This window comes from Rhineura floridana, chromosome 6 (assembly GCF_030035675.1).
Source record: "Rhineura floridana isolate rRhiFlo1 chromosome 6, rRhiFlo1.hap2, whole genome shotgun sequence".
In the NCBI taxonomy this organism is placed as follows: Eukaryota; Metazoa; Chordata; class Lepidosauria; order Squamata; family Rhineuridae; genus Rhineura; species Rhineura floridana.
The window spans coordinates 57,595,032-57,620,399 of NC_084485.1; the positions used below are offsets into that span (position 1 = coordinate 57,595,032).

Sequence of the window (25,368 nt, forward strand, 5' to 3'; positions counted from 1 at the left end):
TGGATAAAAATGTTACTGAAGCTACATACTTGTCATACATGTGAAATGCTAGGGTACCCTTTTCAGGTACCCATTTTTCTCTCACTCACACACCTTGGATCTACAGAACAATTTATTTTCTCACTGCTACCACTCACCTATGGTAACCACTTCTCAAAAAAAAAAACCACAGGCCTTTTAGTCAATGCCCCAAACCATAACCACTGCCACTGGCTACAGGCATTACCACCACCTTGGGTCTGCCACCCCCGAACTCAGGATATTGATATTCGGCTTGTCATCCGCTGGGGATCCTGCGGTACACCAACAACATGGACTGAATACCTCGGCACCCAGAGCGACAACTAACTTGACTTCCACCTCCGTGTTGAGCGTGGCTTACATTGATCCAGGCATCCCCAGATCCTTACCTCTTTCTGTTGCCTCCTGGGCCAAGTGATCCACCGGTCCTTGCAGCCAGCAATCCCCGCTCCGACGGGCCAGCTCTCCTGAAATTCTTTCCCTCCGCTGTCCAATCCAGGATCTCAATAAAGGTTTGGAATGGAGCCAACCAAAGTTCCCCACCACACCACTCCTAATCTCTTCCTCAAACTCCGAAATGGAGAATTTTAAATGAGGTCTCCAACCTCTTATGTGGCACTCTGGAGGTTGAAGGGCGGCTGGGAGCCCAATTGCAGAGGTTAGTCAGTTTTATCCATCCCACGGTTACCACCAATATTGTCAAAGAAAAAAACTCTTCAAAATCAATTTGGGAGAAAATGTTGATTGGATAGATGTTTATTGAAAGAAAATAATACTGATGGCCATCAGGAGAGAGATCACTCAGTCGAAAATCTCTCTCTACCCTTTGACCTGTTACATGCACATTTATACTCATAGCAGTTCAAAAACAAATTACCATATACTGAAGCAAGGTTATACAGTATAATTCTTACCCTACAAGGACATAAAGGAAACAGAGGGTCTTCACCAAATGAGTTAGGGTATGAGTTCCTGGCACATAAACATGTTTACCACTTTCTCCTGATGACTCTGATTGTTTCTGCAAACTGTTACCTTCTTACAAAATTTTCTTTCACCACTTCTGCCTTTTGGGTACACAGCCATTGTTTGTCATGATGTTCTACCCTTTACCCCGAATGTCACAAGTAGGTTTCTCAGCAAGCAGTAAATGCAAAGCATATCAAGCCAATTTGCCATATTTCCCTTAATTCCCCAAGGGAGCTCGAGTCCATACTTCCTCACTGGATTACTGCAATGCACTTTATGTGGGGCTTTTCGTAAGGTTTGTCTGGAAGCTGCAGCTATTGTAGAATGTTGCAGCAAGGCTGTTGAAGTTGCCCTACCAACAGCATGCAATACCTGTGCTGAAAGAGCTGCTGCACAGATTGCCAATATGCTACCACACCAAATATAAGGTCTTGCTATTGGTATACAGTAGGGCTCCGCTTTTCGGCAGCCCGCTTTTTGGCATTCTGCTAATATGGCGGTTTTCAATTAGAGTAAGGCCCCACTCATACGGCGCTTGTTCTGCTTTTACGGTGTTTTTCAGGCATAGCGCACCATTTTATTGACGGAGTTCCGCTTTTCGGCAGGGGTGTGGAACATAACCCACCGTATGAGTGGGGCCCTACTGTATCAAGTCTTGAGCACCACGTTACCTCCAGGAATGCATCACTTTGTATACTCCTGCCCAGTCACTTTGATTCTTAGGAGAGACACCGTTGGTAATGCTGTATGCTCCTGAGGTTATTCTTATGTCTGCCAAGACCAGAGCTTTTATTGTGGCAGCACCTGCCCTTTAGAATACACTTCCAATGAACATCAAGCAGGCACCTACAGTATTGGCATTTAAGTGCCTGCTTAAAACTCATCTGTTCACCCAGGCTTTCCTGGAAGAGTGACCCAGCTATGCTGATGTATCAATCTGATCTACTGATTCAGGTTTATTTTGTATTTTATTTTATGTTGATCACTACTATATTTGTTCTTAATGTTTGCTATACAGAGTATTTTGCAAATAGTTGTGAACAAAAATTACTTTAAAAATGTCAATTATATATACACCATGTGGAAGATAGATATTGGGATCTTAGTGAAACATTTATCAATAGCTATTAACCATGATAACTTCCACATACAGAGACAATATATGTAGGAAACAAAAACAAGGTTGGTTGGTTAGCCGCTGCTAGAATTAACATTCTGGACTAGATAGATTTTGCTCCAATTTAGCAAGCACTCTCATGTTGGGAACTGGTTCCTAATATCTCCAACATTCTTAAGGATTTACAATCTCAACAAATAGCCAATGAAACAAGTGTCCTTTGAGTATGTCAAATGATTAGCAACACCAGAAAATGCTTTGGTGCAAATATTTTATTGACCACTTAGACATGTCCATACATCTCTGGTACAAATGCAATGAACTTGCCACAAAGCATTAAAGCACAAGAAACCCAAAGTTCATTAAACATTTACAGTTTTTCATTTTTGCAATTTTTTCCTCCATCAAAACAAAACATTTTTGCAGCAATCAGACAAGTATTTAAAAAGGACAATGGAGAACCCATTCCGTAAAAATGCAGATTAATCGTACTTCTAGGAAATGACAAAGAAAAAAGTAATTCACCAGAAGAAAATGTGGCTCAAGTCTTTGGATTTACAAAACAAAAACAACTCCCCCCAAAAAACACCTTTCCAGAGAACCTGGCCTTCTTGGGATTTCTGGGAGAAGTCTTGTAAACAACTTGCAAACATGAAAAGCTAAGCCTAGTGGATATTGCTAGGTGGTGATTGGCAACGGGGGGAACTCAAGACAAGTTGTATCTGATGCAGTGCAACATCTTAAAGCTGTCAGCAGTCCCATTAAACCGAACACAATACCTGGAGTGCTGGCAAGAGCATTGGAACAGTATTCCCAACATTACAAGCTTGCATTTCTAGAAGGACTTTCCCACTTAAGTTTTCCAACAAATACGAGAACAGATAGTGCTGATCCTGAAGTGGCCAACTGAAGAAATCCTACTAGAAAATGCATGATTACTTTTACATAGGATGTTTACATGGCAGGGACACAGAAAACAAGACAATGCTATGTGGTTGACAGTTCTCCATAAGGCTAGAAAAACTGTTAAATCTGAAAGTCCTACACAAGTGCCAACATGCCAGAGAACCCACCTACTTGGCATAAGACCACACTTGCTTTGTTTTCTTTGCATTTTGTATGCCACCTCTGCTCTATCCTTAAGTATTCTGCATTTCCTTGCCAATCTTGTAGCTGAGGATTTTGTTCCAGTCAATCTTGGTACGGGTGACAGGCAGTTGGCGGCGTAAGGCTTTGAATGTGGTATCTGACATTGTCTGATAATTTTCACTGATTGCTGTCTGTAAAGAATTTAGTAAACTTGAGATTAGAACTTAAAGATACATAAACAAGTTCATTTAGACGGATTACTCAGCCAAGATGGCCAAACATTGGTAAAGGCCTTTCTATGTCCCCTCAGTACATGGTTATGATTGAAAGATCATACGTGAAATCAGTACAGAGTGCAGCAAAGAATCACTAGGGCTCCTTTGGGGAAAGGCCATAAGCTAAGTCATAGAGCATCTGTTTTGCATAAAGAAGGTCCCAAGTTCAATCCCGAGCATCTCCAGGTAAGGCTAGAAGATACCCCTGCTGTCAGGCAGTGTAGCCAATACCAACCTAGGTGATGATGATGATTAATTTATTACCTGTCCTTTAACCTGAGGTTCCATGGCGAGTTACACCAATTTAATAAACATCCTTAAAAACAATTTAATGGACCAATGGTTTGACTCTGTATAAGGCAGATTCCTATGTTCCTTTAAAAAGAATCCCATGATAAAAGGAGACAGAAAGAACCAGACTAGAAGTGGTAACAGGAGATCCATATGTTTAAATCCAGATCTGCTCCAATAATGTATTAAATGATGATGGGGTGGCTAGATTTTAACAAAATAGGCATATTTGTGCCTTAAATAGCCTTGCTTCTCTTTCTACTGTCATCTCTCTCTCCCCCCCCCACACACACAAACGGCCTAAAGACTGCCAGTAGGATTGCCACATAGTGGATGGGACTCCAATGTTCTTCTGTATACTTAGAACCAACTCTAATTTTGAATAGCAAGTCTATTGTTTCCTCCAATCCTGCTAGATACTTCCACCTCTCCTTCTGCAAGTGGAACTCAGACTCTGCTCCAATGTTTGAACATCATAATGTCTGAGATCACTGAAATTCCTATTGCTCAAACTGCTCACACAGGCACATTGTCCAGGGGTAGAAGAGTCCCTGCCTATTTTAAGTGTTGAGAACAAAGACATTCCACGTCAGAGCCATGGTACAGCCAATAACTAAATACATAAATCAAGAAAAGACGGAAGGGAGATAACCTGCATGTTATCATAGGGCATTGTATGAAGGGTCCTGGGTATAGGAACTTTGCTAAAGCTCAGCAGGTCTGGTCAGTGCCTGGATGACAACCACACAGGAACCCAATTTAAGCCATTTTGAGTTCTATCACAGAAGAAAGGTGAGACAGAAGTATAATAATTGGATGCAACTCAGAATAGAAAATGTTTAGTCCTCTAAATTAATGGATGTTGAAACAAACATTCATCAAGAACAACGCCCTTACCTGGTATTCATTTTCTGCATGTTCAATTATTTTAATAAACTCCTTGGCTGTTTGGATATCATTCTACAAAGATAAAGGGGCAACAATTGACATATTGTTACATGGTGAACATAAAAAGATTTTATTTTACAGAATAGGGAATCCACATTCCCAAGCTTTGGACTGAACATGGGTACTACAGCTCCCAACTCCTCTGAATGGTAAGCAGCAGGATACACTAACCTGTAGAAATTATATTCTGACTTTTTTAATAGATTTATTAATGGAACTGCTTAATGGATCCATTGGTGTTTGCAAACTACTGTGGTGACTTGCTTTGAAGTTCTTTTGCTATGGAGATTTTTTAAAAAAAGGATTCAGCATCCATTGAAACCAAACTGCAAGATGAATGACCTCTACAGAAAAAAGCACCTTAGACACCAAATATGTCACCTGCTCTCTCTGTTCTCCCCCACATAATATATTGAAGACTAACAGTTTAGGAGCATGAAACTAAGCCTAGAAATTATAATGAAAATAGCACAAACATGCTTTAACATTGTTCAACAATACATGCTTTCTTTGGAGTCTTGATTTTGTGATAAGATAGGTTGATACATGGTATGCATTTGATAGAGGGTATGCATGTGGTACAGAGTATGTAAAGACAAGGGATGTAGCTAAAGCTGCTCTTCCTGACATTAAGCTTGGAGACAGAGTGCTTCTTGAAGCCTCAACTGTTTCTGACAAATGCTTTGTTGTCTACAAGCCTTCAACAGCAACTGCCTGCATGTTTGAGTGTGGATTGAGTGACAGAAACTGGCCCGATTCCCAAAGTTGCACAGCTCCCCCCCCCAATCCATATGTTAGGCATGGATATCTGCAGGGGCAAAGCTTACGCATGTAGATGTCCAAGAGAATAAAAAATGTAATTCTAAGGAAGCTTAAACATGTAGGCTTTCTCCCTGCTGATGTCAGGGATGGGACTGGGGAAAGCTGTGTGTCCTCTGGGGCCAGGAAAGTACTACAGCCCCGCCACCCCTTGACTGCACAGAGCTCTTCATACATATAATGCATATAAGAATTTTTAATCAGGTTGCTTTCCCCTGAAGGACAGAGAAGGCGCCCCCTCAAGCATAGAGTGATTTTAGATGCATGAATTTACCTACAGAGCACAGCTCTACCTGAATAAGTAGTTTATGGTACCAGTCTTCTACTACAGAATGGTATCCACATCAGCAAGCACCTCACCTCCTTTTCCCTGCCCCCAAGTTTGAAACCTGAACCAGGTTTGAAAGCAGATTTGCATGTAGTAAAACAATAAAATGAACTTGCTGCACTCACCGAAACTGCTACAGAATCCTGTATGTCTTTGTGACTAACCAGCTGCACGTTACCATCTTCATAGTAATGCACCTAAATTAAGGTAAGACCAAAATAATTTTGAGTAGTATTTTAAGCCTCCAACACTGCTTGGAGGGCTTTGTTGTGCTAAGTACTTTATAAGCACAAGGGACAGCTTCCCACCCCCACCCTAAATATAAGAATCTCAATAGCACTTTCACATGCTCTCATAATATAGAGAAAGGCACCAGCCAGGTGTATTACCCAAAGGCCTTTATTTTTAAATAGCCCAAGTCATTTCCAGGCAACATGGAAGTAATGCTAGACTCAAAGCAGTGAACAAGACTTCAAGTTAGTCCAAAAGCCAAAGCCAGGGTATAGTCTAGTGACCTAAAGCTTATAGAACAAGAAAACCAATTGTGCAGTAAGCAGTTTTAAACCACCAGAACAACAGATTAGATATACTTTGTATTTTCATACTTTCTTCAAACTGTCGTTGTATCACAGGAATCCTCATGGCTGAACAAGACCCTTTGGACAAATTAAAGATTTAACCTCTAACTGGCTTTTAACAATGGCTGGTTATTCTGAATTTATACTGTATTGTAGATAAAACAGAATAACCCTGAGGGTTTCACTACACGGCTTAGCGCTTTTTATTCTTATAATTAACATGCCTGTTTGCAGGTGCTTCATACTCCAGCACATTTCATATTGGCTGTGCAAGTAAGTGAGAGCCTTGTTATGAAGTCAGACATGTCACCTTCTAGATCTTGAAAACTGCCAGCCAACACAGCCCTAATTCCATCATTCTAGATTAAGTCCAGATGTTTTTGCTGTTGTTGTTTTATAGGGGAAGACAGGCAGAAACTGCCAAGGGAAGCTTCACTGCATTTACTGGCATTGTTTCTTTATAACTGACCTGGATCTTGAGCACTGCAACCACCTGAGCTGTAGGTGGTGTAATGGTAAACTTCCATTCTGACCTCCAGCGCCCATTCCTACACAGAAACAGAGGAGACACTGACAATAACCAAAGAGCTCCTTATAGCAAGAGGGGAAAGGACAAGTACCCCCACACACATAGCTTTACTGAAGCTCACTGTTCTCACCTCATCAGGCAGGTTAGTTTAGCATTCACATAGCTAGTAACTCCTATGGAAATGCACCCTGCTTCACAGCTTCCAATTTACTATTATTTTTGTTAATTATAAGTAAATAGGCAAACTTGAGTTATACAAAAGAGCACTAGGAGTGTGCTCTTAGCCCAAACCCCAGTGGCTTGCCTGTTGCAATTTATTCCATCAGTAGAGAAAGGCAGCAGTTAAAGGGCTACTGGCTTTCTCTCCACTCCTATAGCCTGATTCAACTAAAGATGCTGTTAAATGACTCTTTGCATTTCATATGCAGGTTTTTTAAAAAACTTCAAGAGCATTAGCTGAGAGCCAATTGTCAGGATCACAGGAGGCATGGAAAGCCTTTCCTCCACTGCTTTGGTTCCATGGAAAATCCTTCCTCTGAATGCGATACCTGACACTAATAGGGGATTCTCCCTCCCCCCCAAAGAACAGGGAATGCAAATTCCACCTTCAGACAAGGAAAGTGTTAGATTCCCCTTTCAAGCCTGCTACAATTATCTTTATCCGTCCCCAGCTGGTGCTATATGCATTTTTTAAAACTGCACATTAAATGCAGAGGTGCATTTAATGGCACACGTAGCTTGGTTCAAAGATGAACATGTCTGCCTCTGAGGAATTCAAACTTCCAGAGAAGATGGCCAATTAAGTGACAGTAGACAGACCCCTTTTCCAACAGTGAAGGATATAATGGAGCAGTGAGGATAGATTTCTGCCAAATACCAATTAAGTAGTGTAGACATGCTTACCAGAAATTTTTGGGCTGAAACTGGTGACTCTCAATGCAAGCAATGACTGTTGGCTGCCCATCTATAGCCTTACTATAAACCTGTTCCCAGAATAAAAGTTTATGTAAGAGAACATAAAATGGCAAACTCAATTGTCTTTAGATATTATAGCAGCAGGGTGAGTGACACTTTTCCCTGGGTTCATTCCAGTCACCTTTACAGGCCTACCACCCCCCCCCACCAACTGACACCCAATTGTCATCTCAATCTCAGCCAGATGACAGCTGTGTAGTAAGATCTATGCAACTGCTCCTGTCAATGTGGTGGCAGACCTTTAAACATTATATCAACACCAAGTGATGAACCCATGGTTCCAGCTTCCATGTCACAGAGACACGAGACAGCTTCCATGCCACAGATGTGGTGTTTAAAGGACACCCTATTCTTTGGTAAAGCTAATTCCAAAAACAGCAGGCTGAAAGTGAACAGCATGATCTCCTGAATACTGATGTAACTCATATTACTTGGGTGCAGATTTCTTTTCCTATCGTCCTTTTTTGCCTGCATATTCAAAGGGATTTCCATTATGTTTAAAGTGTCAGACAGGCACTGTAGATCATTAAAGCACAAAGCCGTTTCCCCCTTGGTAGAATGACAAGTGTAAAAGGGGAGGGAATAGTTTGGGTCCATTCTGTGTCCAGCACAAACAAGATGCTGGAGTTGGTTAAAGGCCACAGAATATATTTCTGTGTTCTTTAATTCAGCTTTCATATTTCTAGGATGTCATGCATAAATAACACACATTTTTAAAATATCCTATTCCAACACAGAAAAAGCAAGGTACTAATAGCGTTAGCTAATAATATCTGTAACATTGGTAGAGTCAAAATATTGCTGTTCTTTACATTGTCAACATAAGAACAATGGGTCATCATAGAAGAACACTGGATACTTAACAGTACAAAAGCCATGTGGATAGTGATCTTTCACATATGCTCTTAGTGCAGCATCACAGGCATCCCTCCAGGACTTTAGCACGGCATCTGTGTCCTCTGGCTGGGGATCACTTGCTTCTTTCCTTAAATGATCAAACTTAAAGGAAAGCTTGTTTCTTGGGTCTAAAAACCGGCTATTACCAAGATCACCATGTTCTGTGATTAAGACCTTAAAAAGAAAGACAAATCTATAGTGAGAGCAATGACAAGCCCACAATCAGTGCACCTTCTTGCAACAGACTTCCTTGACTCGTTTCAGATAGGGTTTTTTAAAAATAAAAGTCCTTCTCTGCTTTACAAGGGCCTTAATTATTCCATAGAGTATTCCAAAGAGAACACAACTTACCACAACACCCTATAGAGAAATTGCCCTTGCTTCAAAAACTATCCATATTGCACACTCCCTCCTTTCTGTAGAGCTTAGTTATGGCAATACTACATATACAGAAACTCCTAAGCAAATTCTGCTTTATGACATGGACAATCATAAATTGATCTCTCTGATTCCTAGCTGCAAACACCGTGCAGGATACTTTAATTTACATCAAGTCACAACTCGTGCCTCTTTGTATCTTTGCAGGTCAAAGAGGGACTTTGGGGAAACATTATGAAACCCAATTCCCAAAGGGTCAGCTTAGGGAGAGGCAGACATGTAAGACTGGATCAGATCAGTGGCTCATTAGTCCCTAACCTCGCACTACCACCAAGTTCTTGGGAAGGTGAAAAACCTCTTTCTGAGGCAAGCATCTTCCTCAAGGAAGGGACTACTCAACTGCTCAATAGCTTTGCTGAGATTTAGCTCTGAACGGGAAGTCTTGTGTCTCTTTTCAAACTCAACATTAAGTAGTATATTGTCCATAAAACTTCACAAGCCGTTCCTACTTCCATCATGGTCACCCCACCCCACTCCTCCTTGCCACAGCATTTTCTTTTTCCTCCAGCTTCCCTCCTCTTGCTTTACTCCCTTATTGCTGCTATCTCATAATTCCACCGTTAGGCCTGAAGAGATTTCAAGACCGTGCTGGATACCTACAGTTCGTTCATGATGGTACTGCCTTAAAGGCATTAAGCCAGCCATGCTCAATTGCTGCCACCTTCTTGAAGACTCAGTCTGATGGGAGGAAGTAAAGAGGTAATGGGGTGGGAAGGGAACATGGTTTAAGGACATCTAAGTGAAGCTTGTGCACATGGTGTAGCACCTGTTTGCTTCCCCCAGTATGTATCCAGAGTCAAATTCCCCTCAGCTATAGTGCAGGCTTGTCTACTTCACCCTTCCAGGGGCTATAAGGATTCATGTTCCGGCAGGAGGAGCTGGAGGAGGCTTCTGGCAGCTAGCGGTGAAGCTAGGCACAATTTCTCTATCCTCACCATTTTATTTTTCAATAAAGCAGTACTGTACCAGATTATAAAACAGTTCTGCACTTTAGCATAGCACTTTAAAATGCAGACATGCCACCAAATTCTCTGTTTCACCATGCACATGAGGCCTAATATAGGGATGTAGTTTGCAATTTAGTGCCAGTTCGGTTGTCATTTTGAGGAACTGGCAGTTGGTTACAGTCCATTGTAGTTAGCGCTTTGCTATTGTCTGTTTTTCCCATTTTGACCTTCTCCATGGTCAAAAAATAACATTTTTTTTCTTAATGATGGCCTACAATTTTTAAAATTCAAAAGTAAATAAGCCAGGTAATTGCCCATCAAGTAGCCATCTTGTCTCAGTGTTATTGTTCATTTGAGAGAAGATGCAAGTTCCCCACCCAATGTAATTAAATGAGGCTTGTGCCATTGTTTCCCCCCCAGTTCAACCATGCGATGTAATTTTGAAAGTTGAAAACTGAACTCAATGTATCTTTAAGCCTTGAGTGCTGCTGTGTGCTGAGGTCTTGAGTTACAGTTAACCTGTTTGAAGTGAACCAACTTATTTTGCTTCCTTTCCCCAACTCCCACACCTTGATCAGTTTTTCAGTGTGCTGGTAGTGAGATACTCTTTGCCTGCCTGAGGCAACAGACTGGTATATCAAACTATGAGTTTGGCTAAAGTCAAACTTAAAAAAACACAGATGCCAAGGAAAAACAGGTGAAGAATCCAACAATGAATGTTAATGGCTACCATCATCAGCTCAATGACACAGAAATTAAAGGGAGTACACATTTCAGCTGTTTAGACTGAAGATGGCATCAATAACCTTGTTATATTCACCGCTTGTTTTACAAAAAAACTGGTATCAGGAAATGTTGCAGAAGCTTGTAACAAACAAGACTGATCTGTAAACACAGAGAACATGTGAAATGGAGGGTAGTCTGATGTCCAGTTCGACTTGAGCGAAATTCTCCCCCATCCTTAGTCCAATATAGATATATGCAACCTGAATGACATCCTGAGGTCCACAACCTTTAAGAATTTCCGCAGGAACAAGCATTTTGTGAGCAAAAAGAAAATAAATCAAGTTGATCGGGGTCAGTTTGCACACAAGAGGTCTTAGTCGCCCACAGAGTTCAATATACAATGGGGACTGGGAAGGAAATAACTTACCTGATCGTCATATCCTTCTATTTTCACAGGAGTGAACTGATCCATGTTATACTGGGCAAACGCACTGTCAGAGACAGGTAACAAGTAATTATCAGATCCTGATGTTGCAGGGTGACACACACATAGCCCCACTGTCTTTAAATGTATTTGCAAATTATGCCCTTGCTACTAGAGAAAGGAGTGGCTCTGGCTGTCCCCCAAGTTGGCAATGCTCATGTAACATACACACGAAATGGAGCCTTCAGTGTCATCAGACCAGTTCTCTGGAATGCTCTGCCAACAGAGATTCAGCAGGCACCTTCTGTTTTATCTTTTAAACACCTGCTGAAAACCTTTCTGTTCTGCCGGGCTTATGCAGGCAATTAAGATTATGTCTTTTTGCAACAGATTATCTTTGTTTTTACTGTACTTTTAATGTTTTTTACTGTACTTTTTTTTACTTGTAAACAGCTTTGTTTTAAAATGAAATAGTGGTATATGGATATATTTATAAATAAAGTGACATTCATAGTTGGCAGGTTTATCTTGAACCAAGGCACTTCAGTACTAGAAACAACAATATACAACAATCCCTCCTGACCTTCCTGTTTCAAGCTTCACGAAGCTGCTCATTAACAAACTGCATAGCTTGAGCTAACACAGATCTTAGCATATCAATCAAGTTTCTTTAAAAAGCAGTACTTACTGGGCTGCCCCTTCCCTAAGAAGACTGTCATTGTTAAGCAGTAATCGGACATCTGGAAAAAAGAAAAAAGGGGAGAGAGATAATATTCATATAAATTAGCAACAGTTCCACTGCTTCAATATAATGTTTACTGCCACATAAATGTTTGAACAACCACCTGTTTAGCATGGACACCAAACAAATCATGTTCACACTAGTTTTTTTTTTTTAACGGAAGCATGAGACCTTCCATTAGAAGCTTTAGAGCAGTTAAAAGAGAAATAAAGAAAGTGCATAGCTTTTAGAATGTACTTTACTGTAAGGCAATACATTTGAAAGCTATTTCTTCATTATAGTCACTTGATTTCACCACTCACATATTCCTTCAAGGCATTACTTTTCTTAGTATAGCATAAGACTGAAGGACTGGATTTTAAAGAGTAAAGCCATTCAGATTTGAGTGGAGGTAATACATTTTAGGTTAAACCAAGACAAAAATAGCTGACTAGGTGCGCTGGGGGGGGGGGGGAAATCAAGAAAACTTTTTAAATTTCTGCAACAGAAATCAGGCTGGAATTCTTTACTATAGTGACACTGGAGCACATCAGAGGAGAGATAAGTTTTGTATGGGAGATTTTGCATTTCCACAAATCGCTCCAGAGAAATCCAATAATCCTGAAAAATCACTTTAAGGAGGCAGATGACAAAAATAAGATGCAACTTAAACAGTTCAAGTATACCTCCTGAACACTTTTCCTTTATGCACTACTGAAGGTAACTGAAGCTCCCACTTTGCATGTGTAAGTGTTCAATCAGCTGCAAGCAGCACGTGTAGTTTCATCTTCCTTCCCAGGCACTTGCAACAGGCAGCAGTATCGCTGCTGTCTGTTTGCACAGCCCCAAATTCCCTGTCAGAAAAAAATAAGATGTTGGGGACAGGCCTACACATATGTAATGAATGGCCACAAAAGCCAGTGTGGTACAGCAATTAGATTGTCTGACTAAGATCAAGGAGACCCAAATTTAAATCCCTACTTAGCTATGAAGTTCATGGGATGACCTTGGGCCAGCCACCATCTCTCAGCCTAACCTACTTCACAGGACTCTTGCAAGGATAAAATGGGGAGAGGGAGCCATGTATGCCACCTTGAATTTTTTCAAGGAAAGGTGGGATATAAATGAAATAAAATAATAAATCATTTATGTGTGGTGGGAAGGGGTCAGAGGCACAGAACTACGGTGGGCTTGGGAAAACTAAACCAGAACGGTGAAACTTCAAGCAACTTGCATTCAGATTGAAGACCCACAGGACAGTAAGCAACAAGTAGTAACTGAAGCTTTGCCCTAGACAAAGCATATGGAAAATGTGTCTTGTGACTCTCAGATAGGAAAAACTTGAAGTGCAGCCTATTATTATTAGCCATTTCCGCCACTTCTGCTACAGAATGAAATCTGCATGAGGTGAGTGCTTGAAATGTACATACTTCAAGAAAGATTTTACAAAAAACAAGACACCCACAAGCAATCTGCAATTTTTGGCATAAAAGGCATATAAAAAGTGAGCTTATTTCTTAAAAGCACCAAATTCCCAACATACAAATGACAGGACCCCAACAGGAAGAACTTTGGCCTTAAATAGCTTAATATTGTCTTCCATGTAGTCATGCAATGTTTATTTTGCTATCTGATAAAGTGGAAAACTTCAATGAATCATTTTGTACTTTTTTACTTACCATTAAACACTTCATTGAATTCTCCAGGAGGGGCATGGGTGATGAACTTTGCAGCTATACGGACCTGCAGAGAAATCAGAAAGGCTTCAGCAAGTCAAACTATTCAAATGGTCTCTAGCTATGGCTGCGGTTGAAGCCACAAAGCATGCATGGTACCAACATTGTGCAGCCATAGCACAATCACACTGCATACAAGGTAACAAAGCAAACTGGTGCCTCTGTAGACCGTTGAAGGTCCCTAGTTATCCCACTTGAGAATCCCTGAACTAATTCATTATGTTCATTTAAAAAAATGGCACCTACAAACTCCTACATGTATCAAAAGGTTCACTGGAAGACTGTTAATCCATAGAGGGACAACCTTAGGTTACAGGACCTGTACATTTGACACTCATGCATGTAAGGTTCATTTTTTCAACCTCCTGCAAGTTGCAACATTACTACACAAGATCTATCAGTTGAAATTTCCTCATTTACACAGGTACAGATACACTAATGAACAGGGATTGGCCCTTCTGGTATTAAGAAAAATGATGTACTCTCTTCCATGTATATGTAAACATTTTAAAAATTTAAGATCTCCATTAGTTGTGATCCAGATCCCAAGATCCTGATTTTATATTGGAAGGCCTAGTTTTCACATCAAAAGAACACATACAAGGAAATCTGAAGTCAAATTGCACTCAAAATGGAACAAGTAACAGTCCTTTTTACTATTGATCATATGATAGACTTTTGGTAGAGGTGGTGTAATAATGCTCTCCTGCTGACTTCCAGAAGGGAATCTATACAATCATCTGGAGTTCTGTAAGGTTGCCTCAAATGGTAAAAATAAAAATAGGGATTTGAACATGTGTGTGCTTACTGCATATCTACTAGCACACACTCCAAGAGCCACCAGTTGCCTGTGATGCAGTTCATTTGCCAATTATGACTAGCTAGGAAAGCAAACTGTCCTGGCCACCATGAAATCAGGAGGTGGCTGGGGGACTTTCAACGCCATCCTAATGTATTAAGTGATGTCAGGAACTGCCAGACTAGAAATGAGTTGTTAAATAAAACCCTCAGAGAAAGTAGTACAGATACATGAAGCACCCAGAGATGCTCTCAGGGAAGTGTCCATAAAATTAAAACCTTTGATATTGAAGGCTGCTTCATATATTCCAATTGTCCTACTTAGCAGAACAAGCTGATATATGCAACAGTTTCCCAAGTGGCATTTGCTCAGCCAAGGATACGCTCATAACCATCACACACAGTTACTAACTACATGCTTTTTCTGAATGCTCATATTAGCCCAGGTTGGGGGGGGGAAATGTGAAGTGGATGCAAGGCAGATTTGATGGTGTTATTAAACAATAGCATGCCTACCTAGACTACAAAAACAAGCTTTGTAAGCATCAAGTGAAAAACACTCAACAGTTTTGCTGTCACAAATACACCACACAAGTTGGGTTAATGCACACTGTAGCACCAGATGATTCATTAGAAATGATGCGTTGTGATATGTTGTGGGATCAGTTTCAGCTTATGCTGTCAGCTGATGAGGACAACGTGCCTGCACAATTCATACCCGACCACGTGCCCTCTTGATCCCTATCCCTCCTGGCTTATTAAATCTAGCAGAGGGATTTGACTGGTTGAGTCCAGAGTGTGGCTAATGCTTCACTGTGTGAGGAGGTGTTCCCTGAGGCCTTGAAGGAGGCAGTAGTGAGACCACTCCTAAAGAAACCAGCCCTGGACTCCCTGGATTGGAATAACTATTGACCAGTCACAAATACTCCCTTCTTGGGGAAGATGGTGAAGAGAGCAGTGGTGGAGCAGCTGCAGGCACTCCTGGATGACACGGATTATCTAGATCTGTTCCAATCTGGGTTTAGGCCTTGGTTGTCCTGATGGATGACCTCTATAGAGAGCAGGACAGGAGAAGTCAACCTTGCTCCTGCTTCTTGATCTCTCTGTGGCTTTCAATACCATTGATCATCCTATCCTCCTGGACCAGCCGCAGAATGGGAATTGGGGGCACCGTGTTAGAGTGGTTCCAGTCCTACCTACAGGACCGAGTCCATACAGCAGTGTTGAGTGATCATCTTTCAGCCCCCTGGCAGCTGCGCTATAGGGTACTGCAGGGTACTACCTTATCCCCAATGCTATTTAATATCTACATGAAGCCACTGAGAGTGGTCATTAGGAGTGTTGTGGCAAGGTATTATCAGTATGCTGACGACACTCAGCTCTACTTCTCCATAATATCCCAATCAGGAGGGACTGTGCCTGAATACAGTAGTAGGATGAAGAAAAATAAGCTGAGCTTGAATCCTGGCAAGATGGAGGCACTGTGTGCAAGTGGTTCCCATGTCCAAGGAATTGGTCAATTGCCTGCAGGAGCAGGTACGCAGTCCGGGGGTGCTTCTGGGTCCAGCTCTGTCACTGGAGCCTAGGTAGTCTCAGTGGCTAGAAGTGCCTCTTAACAGCTGCACCTGGTGAGACAACCATGAGCATTCCTGGACCAGGAGAGCTTGGCTACAGTACTTCTTGTATTGGTGACTTCAAGACTGGATTACTGCAATACACTCTATATGGGGCTTCCCTTGCACTTCACCCAGAAACTGCAAATAGTGCAGAATGCTACAGCCAGATTGCTGACAGGGATGAAGCCACTTCAGCATATAACAACTCTGCTCAGAGATCTGCAGTGATTGCCAATTTGTTACTAAGCCAAGTTCAAGGTTTTACTATTAGTATATAAAGCCCTTAACTGCTTGGGACCAGTTTACTTGCAAGACCACCTTACCTCCCATGTGCTCACTTGAGCACTTCGCTCGCAGAATAGGCACTGTTACAGGTGCCACATAATACTTGTTCCACACTTGTAAGAAATTGTTCTTTTAGTGTGGCAGCATCTACTCTTTGGAATCCCTGCCTACTGACATCAGGCAGGCGCCTTCACTGCATTCCTTTTGGTGCCTGCTTAAAACTTTTCTGTTTAGGCAAGCCTTTCCAGACACATAGATATTGATCTGTTTAAATATTTTTAGTTAGTGGCTGTTTTATTGTCTTAAATATGTTTTAATTACTTGTTTTTAACTGTTTTATTGATAATCTCAATATTTTTGTAGACCACTTAGAGGTCTTTACATTCAAGCAGTATATAAATTTTGTTAAATGAAAAAAAAAAAGCCTGCCCCAATCTTTCTTTAAAAAACCACCAACATAAATGCACCTGAAGTGCTCTGAGGGGCACATAGCTGAGAACAAGCCTCCTCTGCCTTTTGGTGTATATAACAGAATTGGAGCACAGTGTCTTTAGCATCTGTGCCAAAAAGGAAAAGGCACTGCTACATCTTCTAATTCTGCAACACAAATCTGTCTAAGGGAAGAATGAGGAATGGAATATATCCTCCCACCATTCCCAAATTCACTGGGGGTGGGGGAAACCATTAAGAATTCCCTGAGGTAGGTTACTGAAAAGCAGCTACTAGAAAAACTTTTACCCTGTAATTTTCCCAAAGACATTCCAGAACACTGCCCTAGATGGCTGAAAGTCTTCTTCAAACTATAGCATGCGCTTTTATTAGAAAGTGCAACTGTAAGCAGTAAGCATGACGCTCTGGTTGCATTAAAGCACTTCTACAAATACTTTCTCTAACAAGCACCAGGATCCATTTCAATGGAGAATTATAGTGTAGGATCCATTCCCTCTGGCCTTGACCATCCTCAGATACAGTCACCCCTCAGGGTATTCCCAAAATTACAAGCAAGTGAAGCGAGAAGCTGAACAATTGGAAAAAAAATTACAATCCTTTTGCAGTCTTTTACAATCAAACTAATAGCAACTTATTCAAACAAAACTACAGTGCACGCAAACAATTTGAGAAAGGCAAAAGTATTTAAACTTTCTTTTGGCTGATGCTTCCCCATGTTTTAAAATCCAGACTCAAATATGGAAGAAAATTAAAGAACATATATTCCTTAGCATGTTGAACTCTATTTTAATTTCCACACTCTCTGACTAAAGGTTATAGCAAAAGGCTCAATAAAATAGCTATATTAAGGTATAAGACAAAATGATAAAGCAGCAATGCATGGATCCAAGCAGGAAGGGAAAACCAACATTTACATCAAGTCACACAACCTTGCTTTCTTTCCTTAGAAAAATAAATGCACAGTTTCTATGAATAAGCTAAAGAGTAATGCCTTTATTAAACTGGGCTCCTACTGGGAGAAAGTGTGGGATATAAATCTAATAAATAACTGAGCTAAGCTCCAGAATATCTGGTATGGTAATCACTGTTTTGAAGCTTCTCAACAGCCTGCAATTTTGACATCTGTGTTCCCAACCTACTAATGAAGATAGGTCTGTGCATGCTGCAATTCCACACAAAAGCAGAAAGCTAGAAAAAATTAGCTTCCCTTCTCTAAAGTGGAAAATGTACCAAAATCAATTGTATTTGGGTTGTCATGGGTACATGCAGACTATACATATTCAAACAGACTGCAATCTAATATTGTTGCAAATCTAGCCTCTGCTGAATTAGCAATTAATAGGGAGATGTAGCTCACTGTCGTATCTTACTGCAATACTACTAAATTCAAAGCTGAACTCCCCAACACCAGTCATGGACAACTATAAGCAAATTTGCAGATTTTTCTCTTAAGTGATGTATGCACCTGAATGCGTCATTATTTCTTATTACACAGATTCTAGCTTTCATGCACCCCTCAGTCTACTGGTTTCTTTGCGTCTCCTTACTATGCCAATAGCTTGCATAAATAACTATTCGCTACACCAGTGGTTCCCAACCTGGGGGCCACGAAGTAATCCAGAGGGAACTGCAAATAGTAAAGAAATGAACTATTTATTAATTTTTTTAATTTAATAAAAAAAACTCCACTTCCTGGACACTGTCTGCTCCCCACTGCTGCTGCAGATGACACCACCCCCTTGCTCCGAAGGAGAGGGGAGGACTTTTGCTGAAGCACCAGAGCATTTTTCAGGTATGCTGAAGGCAGACATCTGCCTATAAAACACGTGGCAGAAGCCAAAGGAGGCTGGGGGTGGAGCTACCAGGAAGAAGAGGTGATTACTACTCCTGTCTCCCGCACTACCGCTACTGATGCCCTTACTCTGAACAAAGCAAACATAAGCAAGGATGCAAGGAAAGACTGCTTTCCCCTTTCCTTCCCGGCAACCAGCCTGTCTGCCTTTCTTGGTTCCTGCTTTACTGCCACTTCTTTTTAAAAATTATTATTTGCGAGGCCGCCTAGATCTCGCCTTCGGCCCAGATGGAGCCAAGGAGCAGTGAGGAACCTCAGGACTTGCTTGCCCCCCATTTCTGAGGCTAAGTGTGTATGCCAGCGTCCCACCATTCTTCCACATACACTCCACCCCCCTATCTCTCTCTCCAAGATGCTGCGGCAGTTGAGGGCTTCCCCTCCCACGTGCCCAAATGCATGGCACGCCTGCAGATGCTTGCAGGAAGGGCAGGTGTGTTTGGGTGTGTGCATATGCTGCTCTGTCATCTGCTCCATTCTCATTCCCGAAGTGCATACTAATGAAGTCTTCAGTTCTGATGATCATCCCAAGGCCTAAAAGCACTCTCCCCCCTTCTCAACTTATCCAACCTTTTGTCTGCACAATCTAGCATCCCCACCACTACCATATTGCTGCTTTTAATTATCATTATTATTTTTAAAAGGTCACCAGGTTGGCCGAGGCTGGGGTCCACATACTGCAGCTGAGATGTATTTATTTAATTATTCTTGCATTTTTATCCCACCTTTACTCCAAGTTGCTCAAGGTGGTGCATATGGTTCCCCCCCTTCCATGTTATCCTTACACCAACCCTGTGAGATAGGTCTGGCTGAGAGACTGTGTCTGGCCCAAGGTCACCCAGTGGGCTTCATGGCTGAGTGGGGATTTGAACCTGGATTTTAGTCCAACGCTTGTGGGGGGGGGAGGGGGATACCAATTTGATTAGACTTTTGCATTAAGAAAAGAAAGCAACACGTCCCTGTCTGCCGGGAGCTTTTTATGGAAAGGCATATTTGGAGATGTGATTTTGCCATGTACCATTCTTTCAATTAACAGACACTAAAATTACAATTAGCTTGGGGAGGGGGTCACAAAATATTTTGAGCTTACAAAGGGGGTATTCTTATAAAGGTTGGGAACCACCGTGCTACACTAAGCATATTGGCCCTTATTTTGTGAACTGTTTCATTCAGATTTAAATAAAGTACTATAAGCCAAGAAAAATAGCTTATGCACAGGACAGAAGTTAGCAGAACTCCCCATAAGTCACTAGATGCCAAGATGGGGCCTATACTATATAAACACAAGGCAGTAACTTATTTATGGCTATTCATCTTAGTACATCATCTGCCATTGTAGACAAAGTAACCTAAATCAAGCAAAAATGCAATTATTGCAGATTGGCAGTAATCACTGATTGGGAATGTTTCTGTCTTTCTGAGTAGCATTAAGATGTATGTCCATGACCAGAGAAGAGTTACAAATGTGATGTGCACACCTGCATGATTTGGTTATGTGCAGCTGGAAAGAAGGGAAGAGAAACCACATTGCTTAGTTACCATACTCTATATCAGAACACGCAAACAAGCATTTACGCACCTTGTTTCTAATATTCAAAGATGTTATGATCATGAACATTCTGCCCTCCCCAAATCCAACACCATCATATGTATCTGTATTACAACCACTGTTTTGCATTTCCACTTTCTTGCAAGTTACTTAATTAGAAGGAAATGTTGAAAATCAGAAAAGTAGAACATGTGCTGTATTGACCACAGGAGTATGTATGTGCACACGCACACACACAAACACACCAAACACTCGTTTCCTGGCATGGCTCTGAAACCTTTGCCACTCAGTCCTCTCTCAGCTATATTGCAGGCCAATCAAACATTCATTTCCAAGTCACTTGTTAAACATGTTTCAGTGGAAAGCAAATGAGGTTAGATTTATTAGGATACAAGGAAGTGTTCAAGGTGTTACTATTAGTATTTAAAGCTCTTAAAAACCTGGGTCCAGTTTACTTGAGGGATTGCCTTATCCCTTATATGCCCACTCAACCACTTCAATCTGCATAACTGGCATTGTTACAGGTGCCACATAACATTCATTCCACATTTGTCAGAAATTGATCTTTTAACGTGGCAGCACCTGCACTCTGGAACTCCCTGCCAATTGACATCTTGCAGGCGCCTTCAGTGTACTCTTTTTGGCTCCTGCTAAAAACATTTTTGTTCAGGCAAGCTTATCCAGACATGTCAAAGTCAACATCCATTTTAATCTGATTTTAGCTTACTGTAGATTGTTATTTTTAATACCTGTTTTTAAGTCTGTCTTTTATTAATATTTTAATGGTTTATTTTTTGTAAACTTCTTAGAGGTTCTATTTACAATCAAGCTGTATATAAATTTTGTTTAAAAAAATTAAGTAATTCCTCAGAGAGTGTCATTAAGGAAAAAACAAATGCAACTACACTGAACTATTTATATGAACAGGAAGTAGTCCTAATTAAGACTATAGTGTTATACACTTATGAGTAAATAAGCCCTTTGAATTTAGCTGGGGTTTCATTTGAGAAAACCTCTTAGAATTGCACTGATATTGTTCTTCACACCCAACTACTTCCACCTCCTGCCTCAAACAATGTCTTCTAACAGAACAATTCTTCCATTAAGTTTTGATAATTAATATATAAACACATCTACTATTATTGTTCAAACAAAATTCCATGTCTTGAATGTAGCACCAAAAGTAAACTCCTTTGCATTCCTTTCAGTGTAACAGGTGCATTGTGGAGATAGCAAAAGTGCGTAAGAAACCCTTTCCCTAGGGAAAAGCATATTCCATAAAGATCAAGAGACATGCTTGTGGGCTGAACAGATAATACAATAGCTGAAAGATTTGAGAGAAATGTAGTTCCCTGTACTGTACACATGCTTTTTTTGTCCTACAGTTGACCCTGATGAAACGGTTTTGAAACAATACAAGAACATGTAAAACTTGTTTTGTCAGGATCAACAATGAAATACAAACATACCATGAGGTTACAACCCTTCTTTCAAACTGCTTTCAGGTCTCTGAAAAACTTATCACCTGTTTTCTATTTCAACAGATCATTTTCTCACCCCTAAAAGACCAAAACAGGAGTACTATGGGTTCCTTGAACGGGAATGTTATTACTATGAAAAGGCTAGGTTGTTGAGAGGATAAAGTAGACACAAAATTAAAACGTAATAACTAAATATTAGTAAGACCAACCTATGTATATCAGAGAGCAAAGAGTAGTATCGTAGATGAAGATAGGCATTTCCCAGTAAACCAACTAAGATGGTAATAGATCGGGTCGAAATTGGGGTCAGCCTCTAATACGATTTAGCCCCTCATCAATCTAAAAGAGCACTGGATAATTATCTCCCACTGACATTATTAAGAAAGCAACCGGGGAAAGGGAAGCTGACAAAATGAATCTACCGAAATCTAGGAAGTAAAGGGAATCTTTAAAGCTTACAGCAGCTTCACACTTTTAGGCATCTTAGAAACACGGCCAATATGAACAAGAACAAGGAAGGACATCACATCACAGTCTACACACACAACTATTTTCTTCCTTTTGTTCCCAAAGAAACCATAAACATTGTACGAGACCTCCTACCTTCTCCTCATCCGACACCCGATCTTCAAAGTCCGCCATTTTGGGTTTTCTGAACCCAGCCCAGCCCCACCTGTCTGCCCCGCGCAAGGCGCGCTGGGAATGGAGTAGTAGCTGGGGGCGTGACAAACAGCCATCCGGTCGGATGTCAATGTATGCATCGAGCTTGTCTCAGGAGATCTCATTGAAGCAAATAGGCGCCATTTTGGGTACGGGTAAGCATAACAGATGCTATTGGATGAATGAGTCGCTGATTCACAGGGTTGCCATGAGCCGAAATCGACTTGAAGGCATGTAACAAAGCATGCTTATCTATAGCTGTGGCTCGCAGTTTGAAATACTCGTTGAAGTTTACGCTCGCCATTATGGATAAGGGCAGAATTGCTGAAACGTGGATGGATCTTTCCGGCTACGCCCATATAAAACCCCAAGGCCCTCATCCTGTTCAGATTATACTGGATCCAATGTCAGCGCACCACACCAGTTAACGCCCCTGAGCAACAAGGGACTCCGCGATACCTCCAGCAGCTCACCTTTGTCCACCTTACAGGATGTGTATTCCACAAGCCATGCTAAATATTGTTCTCCAAAACCTTCTATCTTTCCGCAGAAACAAAATACACACACACAAATTACCCGCCCAACAGAATTCGATTCCTAAAAGTCCCTAAACATATTCAAAAATCTAGTACACCATTTTCTTAAACTGACTCTTCACAAGCTATATTTCCTATACAATATACATAGTCAATGTAACTTGCTTCCTTATTCATTTATTTGTTTTTTTAAAATTATATCCCACCTAATTTTCAAAGGAACTTAAAACGCCTTAAAAATCCAAACACAAAAGCAACAACAAAATAAACATTGCCCACTGAAACCGCAAATATTGGCATCAAAGCCAAGCCCATTGTAACAAATAACGGTGCACAGGGCTGCAGCCTTTAAAAAGTCGCCTCTCCCATTTAAAGCTGGGATCCAAGTCCGCGGGGGAATGAGTGGAAGAGGAAGAAACCCCTTAAAAGCCAGCTGCTAGACACGTGCGAGAGGAACGAGCAGGCGAACTAATTGGGACGAGGAGACGGGAGAGCGCGCTCTTCGTTCTTTCAGAGTTGGGCAGAGCGGCGGCGCGCCTGGCCAGTCCCGCCCTGCCCTCCTCCCTTCCTCCCTCCCTTCAGCCAGCTAGGCTCTCAGTAAGCGAAGGGCGGGAGTCATGGCGGAGAGTGGTCCTCCAGTGGATGAGGATGCAGTGTCTTCTTCTCATTTACCCAGCCACTGCCCTCGATGGTGGGAGCGGCTGAGGCTGGTGGCGGGCCCTTGGGCGCGGACGTTGGGTTTGCTGGCGGTGCTCGGACTCCTTTATTTTTTGCGGGGCCCGCTCCGGTTGCGGGACAACTTAGCGGCAGGTGAGGGGCTGCCAGGGGGAAGGGGGTGAAAAGCAGTTGTACACATACTGAGGAAGTTCAGACGCCTGGGAGAAGGGAATAACTGCAGGGAGGTAGGCTGACCGGCCCACTTCTGGTACGTCTGTTAAGGAAGCGTGCTGAAAGGCTTTGAGGGCCTGTTTGGATGTCACACTCTTGCACCTGCAACTCTTTAACTTAATCTCAGGTGCTTGAAGCGCTGTTTATTGAAATAACTTTGCACATGCTCAGCGGTACTGTCTTTACTTCTTCATTTCTGGGCTGAGCCGTGGTGGTGAAAGCATGTTTCTTGGGGTATTACTGTGCTTGACCGTTGCCTTAAACTAAAATTGGGGATTTGTTAGCTCGGGGCTGCCTCCATACAAATACATGGGCCATAAGAAGAGTAGAGTTAAGGGCAGAAAGGATTTGTTTCTGCAGGACTCCTGTGTTCTTCTCTCCTCTTTGTGTTACTGTGTGTTTTTAAGTGCTTCCATCTTCCAGGGACTTAATTATTTCTTGCCAGGTTAGATTTAAATCTGGCTGTAGAATTCCCCACTTTAGCTTCACATCTGAATTCATGTATTAAACTTTGCAAGTACTCTGTGTTTTCTTCTCCCCTTCTTTTTTAAAAAAAAGCTTTCTGTTATCTGTTGCTGTCTGCAAACCCTGAATGATGACAGCATGTGTACTACCAGCTGTCAGATGTTCAATATTATCAAAACAGAAAGAAACTGGCCTGTTTGAAAACTGCATTTTTATAGAGCCATAATTTTATTAGAGCAATATGGCTTTGGCAACATTCCCCCACCCCTTTTTTTCTTATTTTTTAATTGCGGTTTCTACATACTTTAACCATAAAAAAGTAAATTGAATGATCTTTTTCTGGTCTAAAGTTAATTGTTGGCGAGTTAAAAGTACATCTTTAAGTCTGCAGGCTAGCACATAGGATGACATACACCTCAATCCTCTCCACTTTTATTCAAAAGTAGTTGTTACATATGGTTACAACCTTAGTATTGGGCATTGTAATAAAACATCCCAAAACATGATGATACACTGCTTCTTGAACAATTTGTTCATTGACCAGGGAAGGAAGGAGTCAGTTTACTTACCTGCCATGTGATCCCACTGAGTTTCACCATACTCCAAACTAGGTGGAATCCATGTTAAATGAAGAGTAATGTTGAGTTCAGCTTCAGCATCCCCCACCATGGTCAATGTATGTGCCCTACTTTTGTCTTATTGTGCATGTTCTAAGATTTTGTCTCTTGCATGATGTAGTTTCAAAAGTCTCAGAAGGTAGACTTGTTTAGACAACTATACTGGTTAATTGTGAGACTGACACTACTATAAAAGCTGTCAAATGCTCATTGTTGATAAACCATATTCAATTTCTTTAGTAATTTTTGTCTAATAATAACTTTTGCTTATAAATTGTTTTAAATTTTTTAAATTGTGTTTTAAATTGTTTTTAAAAGATGTGTTTTAAATTTGTATATTTGTTTT

General features: G+C 41.2%; 2 protein-coding genes across 9 annotated transcripts in view; one reads left to right on the forward strand and one right to left on the reverse strand.

Annotated features, from left to right (window-relative positions):
• Positions 1 to 761: 761 nt before the first annotated feature.
• CAPZA1 (capping actin protein of muscle Z-line subunit alpha 1) lies at positions 762 to 23,567 on the reverse strand. 6 transcript variants are annotated; one of them, XM_061632004.1, is made up of 12 exons: positions 23,259 to 23,567; positions 13,772 to 13,835; positions 12,779 to 12,946; positions 12,060 to 12,111; positions 11,375 to 11,438; positions 9,875 to 9,952; positions 8,804 to 9,010; positions 7,868 to 7,947; positions 6,905 to 6,983; positions 5,983 to 6,054; positions 4,660 to 4,722; positions 762 to 3,387 (listed from the first exon to the last, which is right to left on the reverse strand). In XM_061632004.1, the coding sequence occupies exons 5-12, from the start codon at positions 11,417 to 11,419 to the stop codon at positions 3,247 to 3,249; spliced, it is 765 nt and encodes a 254-aa protein (XP_061487988.1). In that variant the 5' UTR covers positions 11,420 to 11,438; positions 12,060 to 12,111; positions 12,779 to 12,946; positions 13,772 to 13,835; positions 23,259 to 23,567; the 3' UTR covers positions 762 to 3,246. The 6 variants fall into 6 exon arrangements, with proteins under 6 accessions (XP_061487988.1, XP_061487990.1, XP_061487986.1 ...); XM_061632006.1 differs by lacking the exon at positions 23,259 to 23,567 and adding an exon at positions 22,990 to 23,226; XM_061632002.1 differs by lacking the exon at positions 12,779 to 12,946 and having other exon boundaries at positions 23,259 to 23,566.
• The window catches only part of ST7L (suppression of tumorigenicity 7 like), a 108,158-nt gene continuing 106,242 nt past the window's right edge, over positions 23,453 to 25,368 (forward strand). The window contains exon 1 of one of the 3 annotated variants that reach the window (XM_061631998.1): positions 23,453 to 23,862. In XM_061631998.1, coding sequence (XP_061487982.1) covers positions 23,670 to 23,862 — 193 coding nt within the window. In that variant the 5' untranslated portion in view covers positions 23,453 to 23,669. The remainder of the gene's footprint in view (positions 23,863 to 25,368) is intronic. The other 2 variants (XM_061631997.1, XM_061631999.1) reach the window with 2 other exon arrangements.

Coding starts and splice junctions, on each gene's coding strand:
- CAPZA1 (XM_061632000.1), bottom strand. CDS start 22,498: ATGGCGGACTTTGAAGATCGGGTGTCGGATGAGGAGAAG. Junction 9,953..11,374: donor TAGAAGGATATGACGATCAG/GTAAGTTATTTC, acceptor TCCTCCCATCAG/ACTGAGTCTTCAAGAAGGTG. Junction 6,055..6,904: donor TTGCAGTGCTCAAGATCCAG/GTCAGTTATAAA, acceptor ACCTTAATTTAG/GTGCATTACTATGAAGATGG.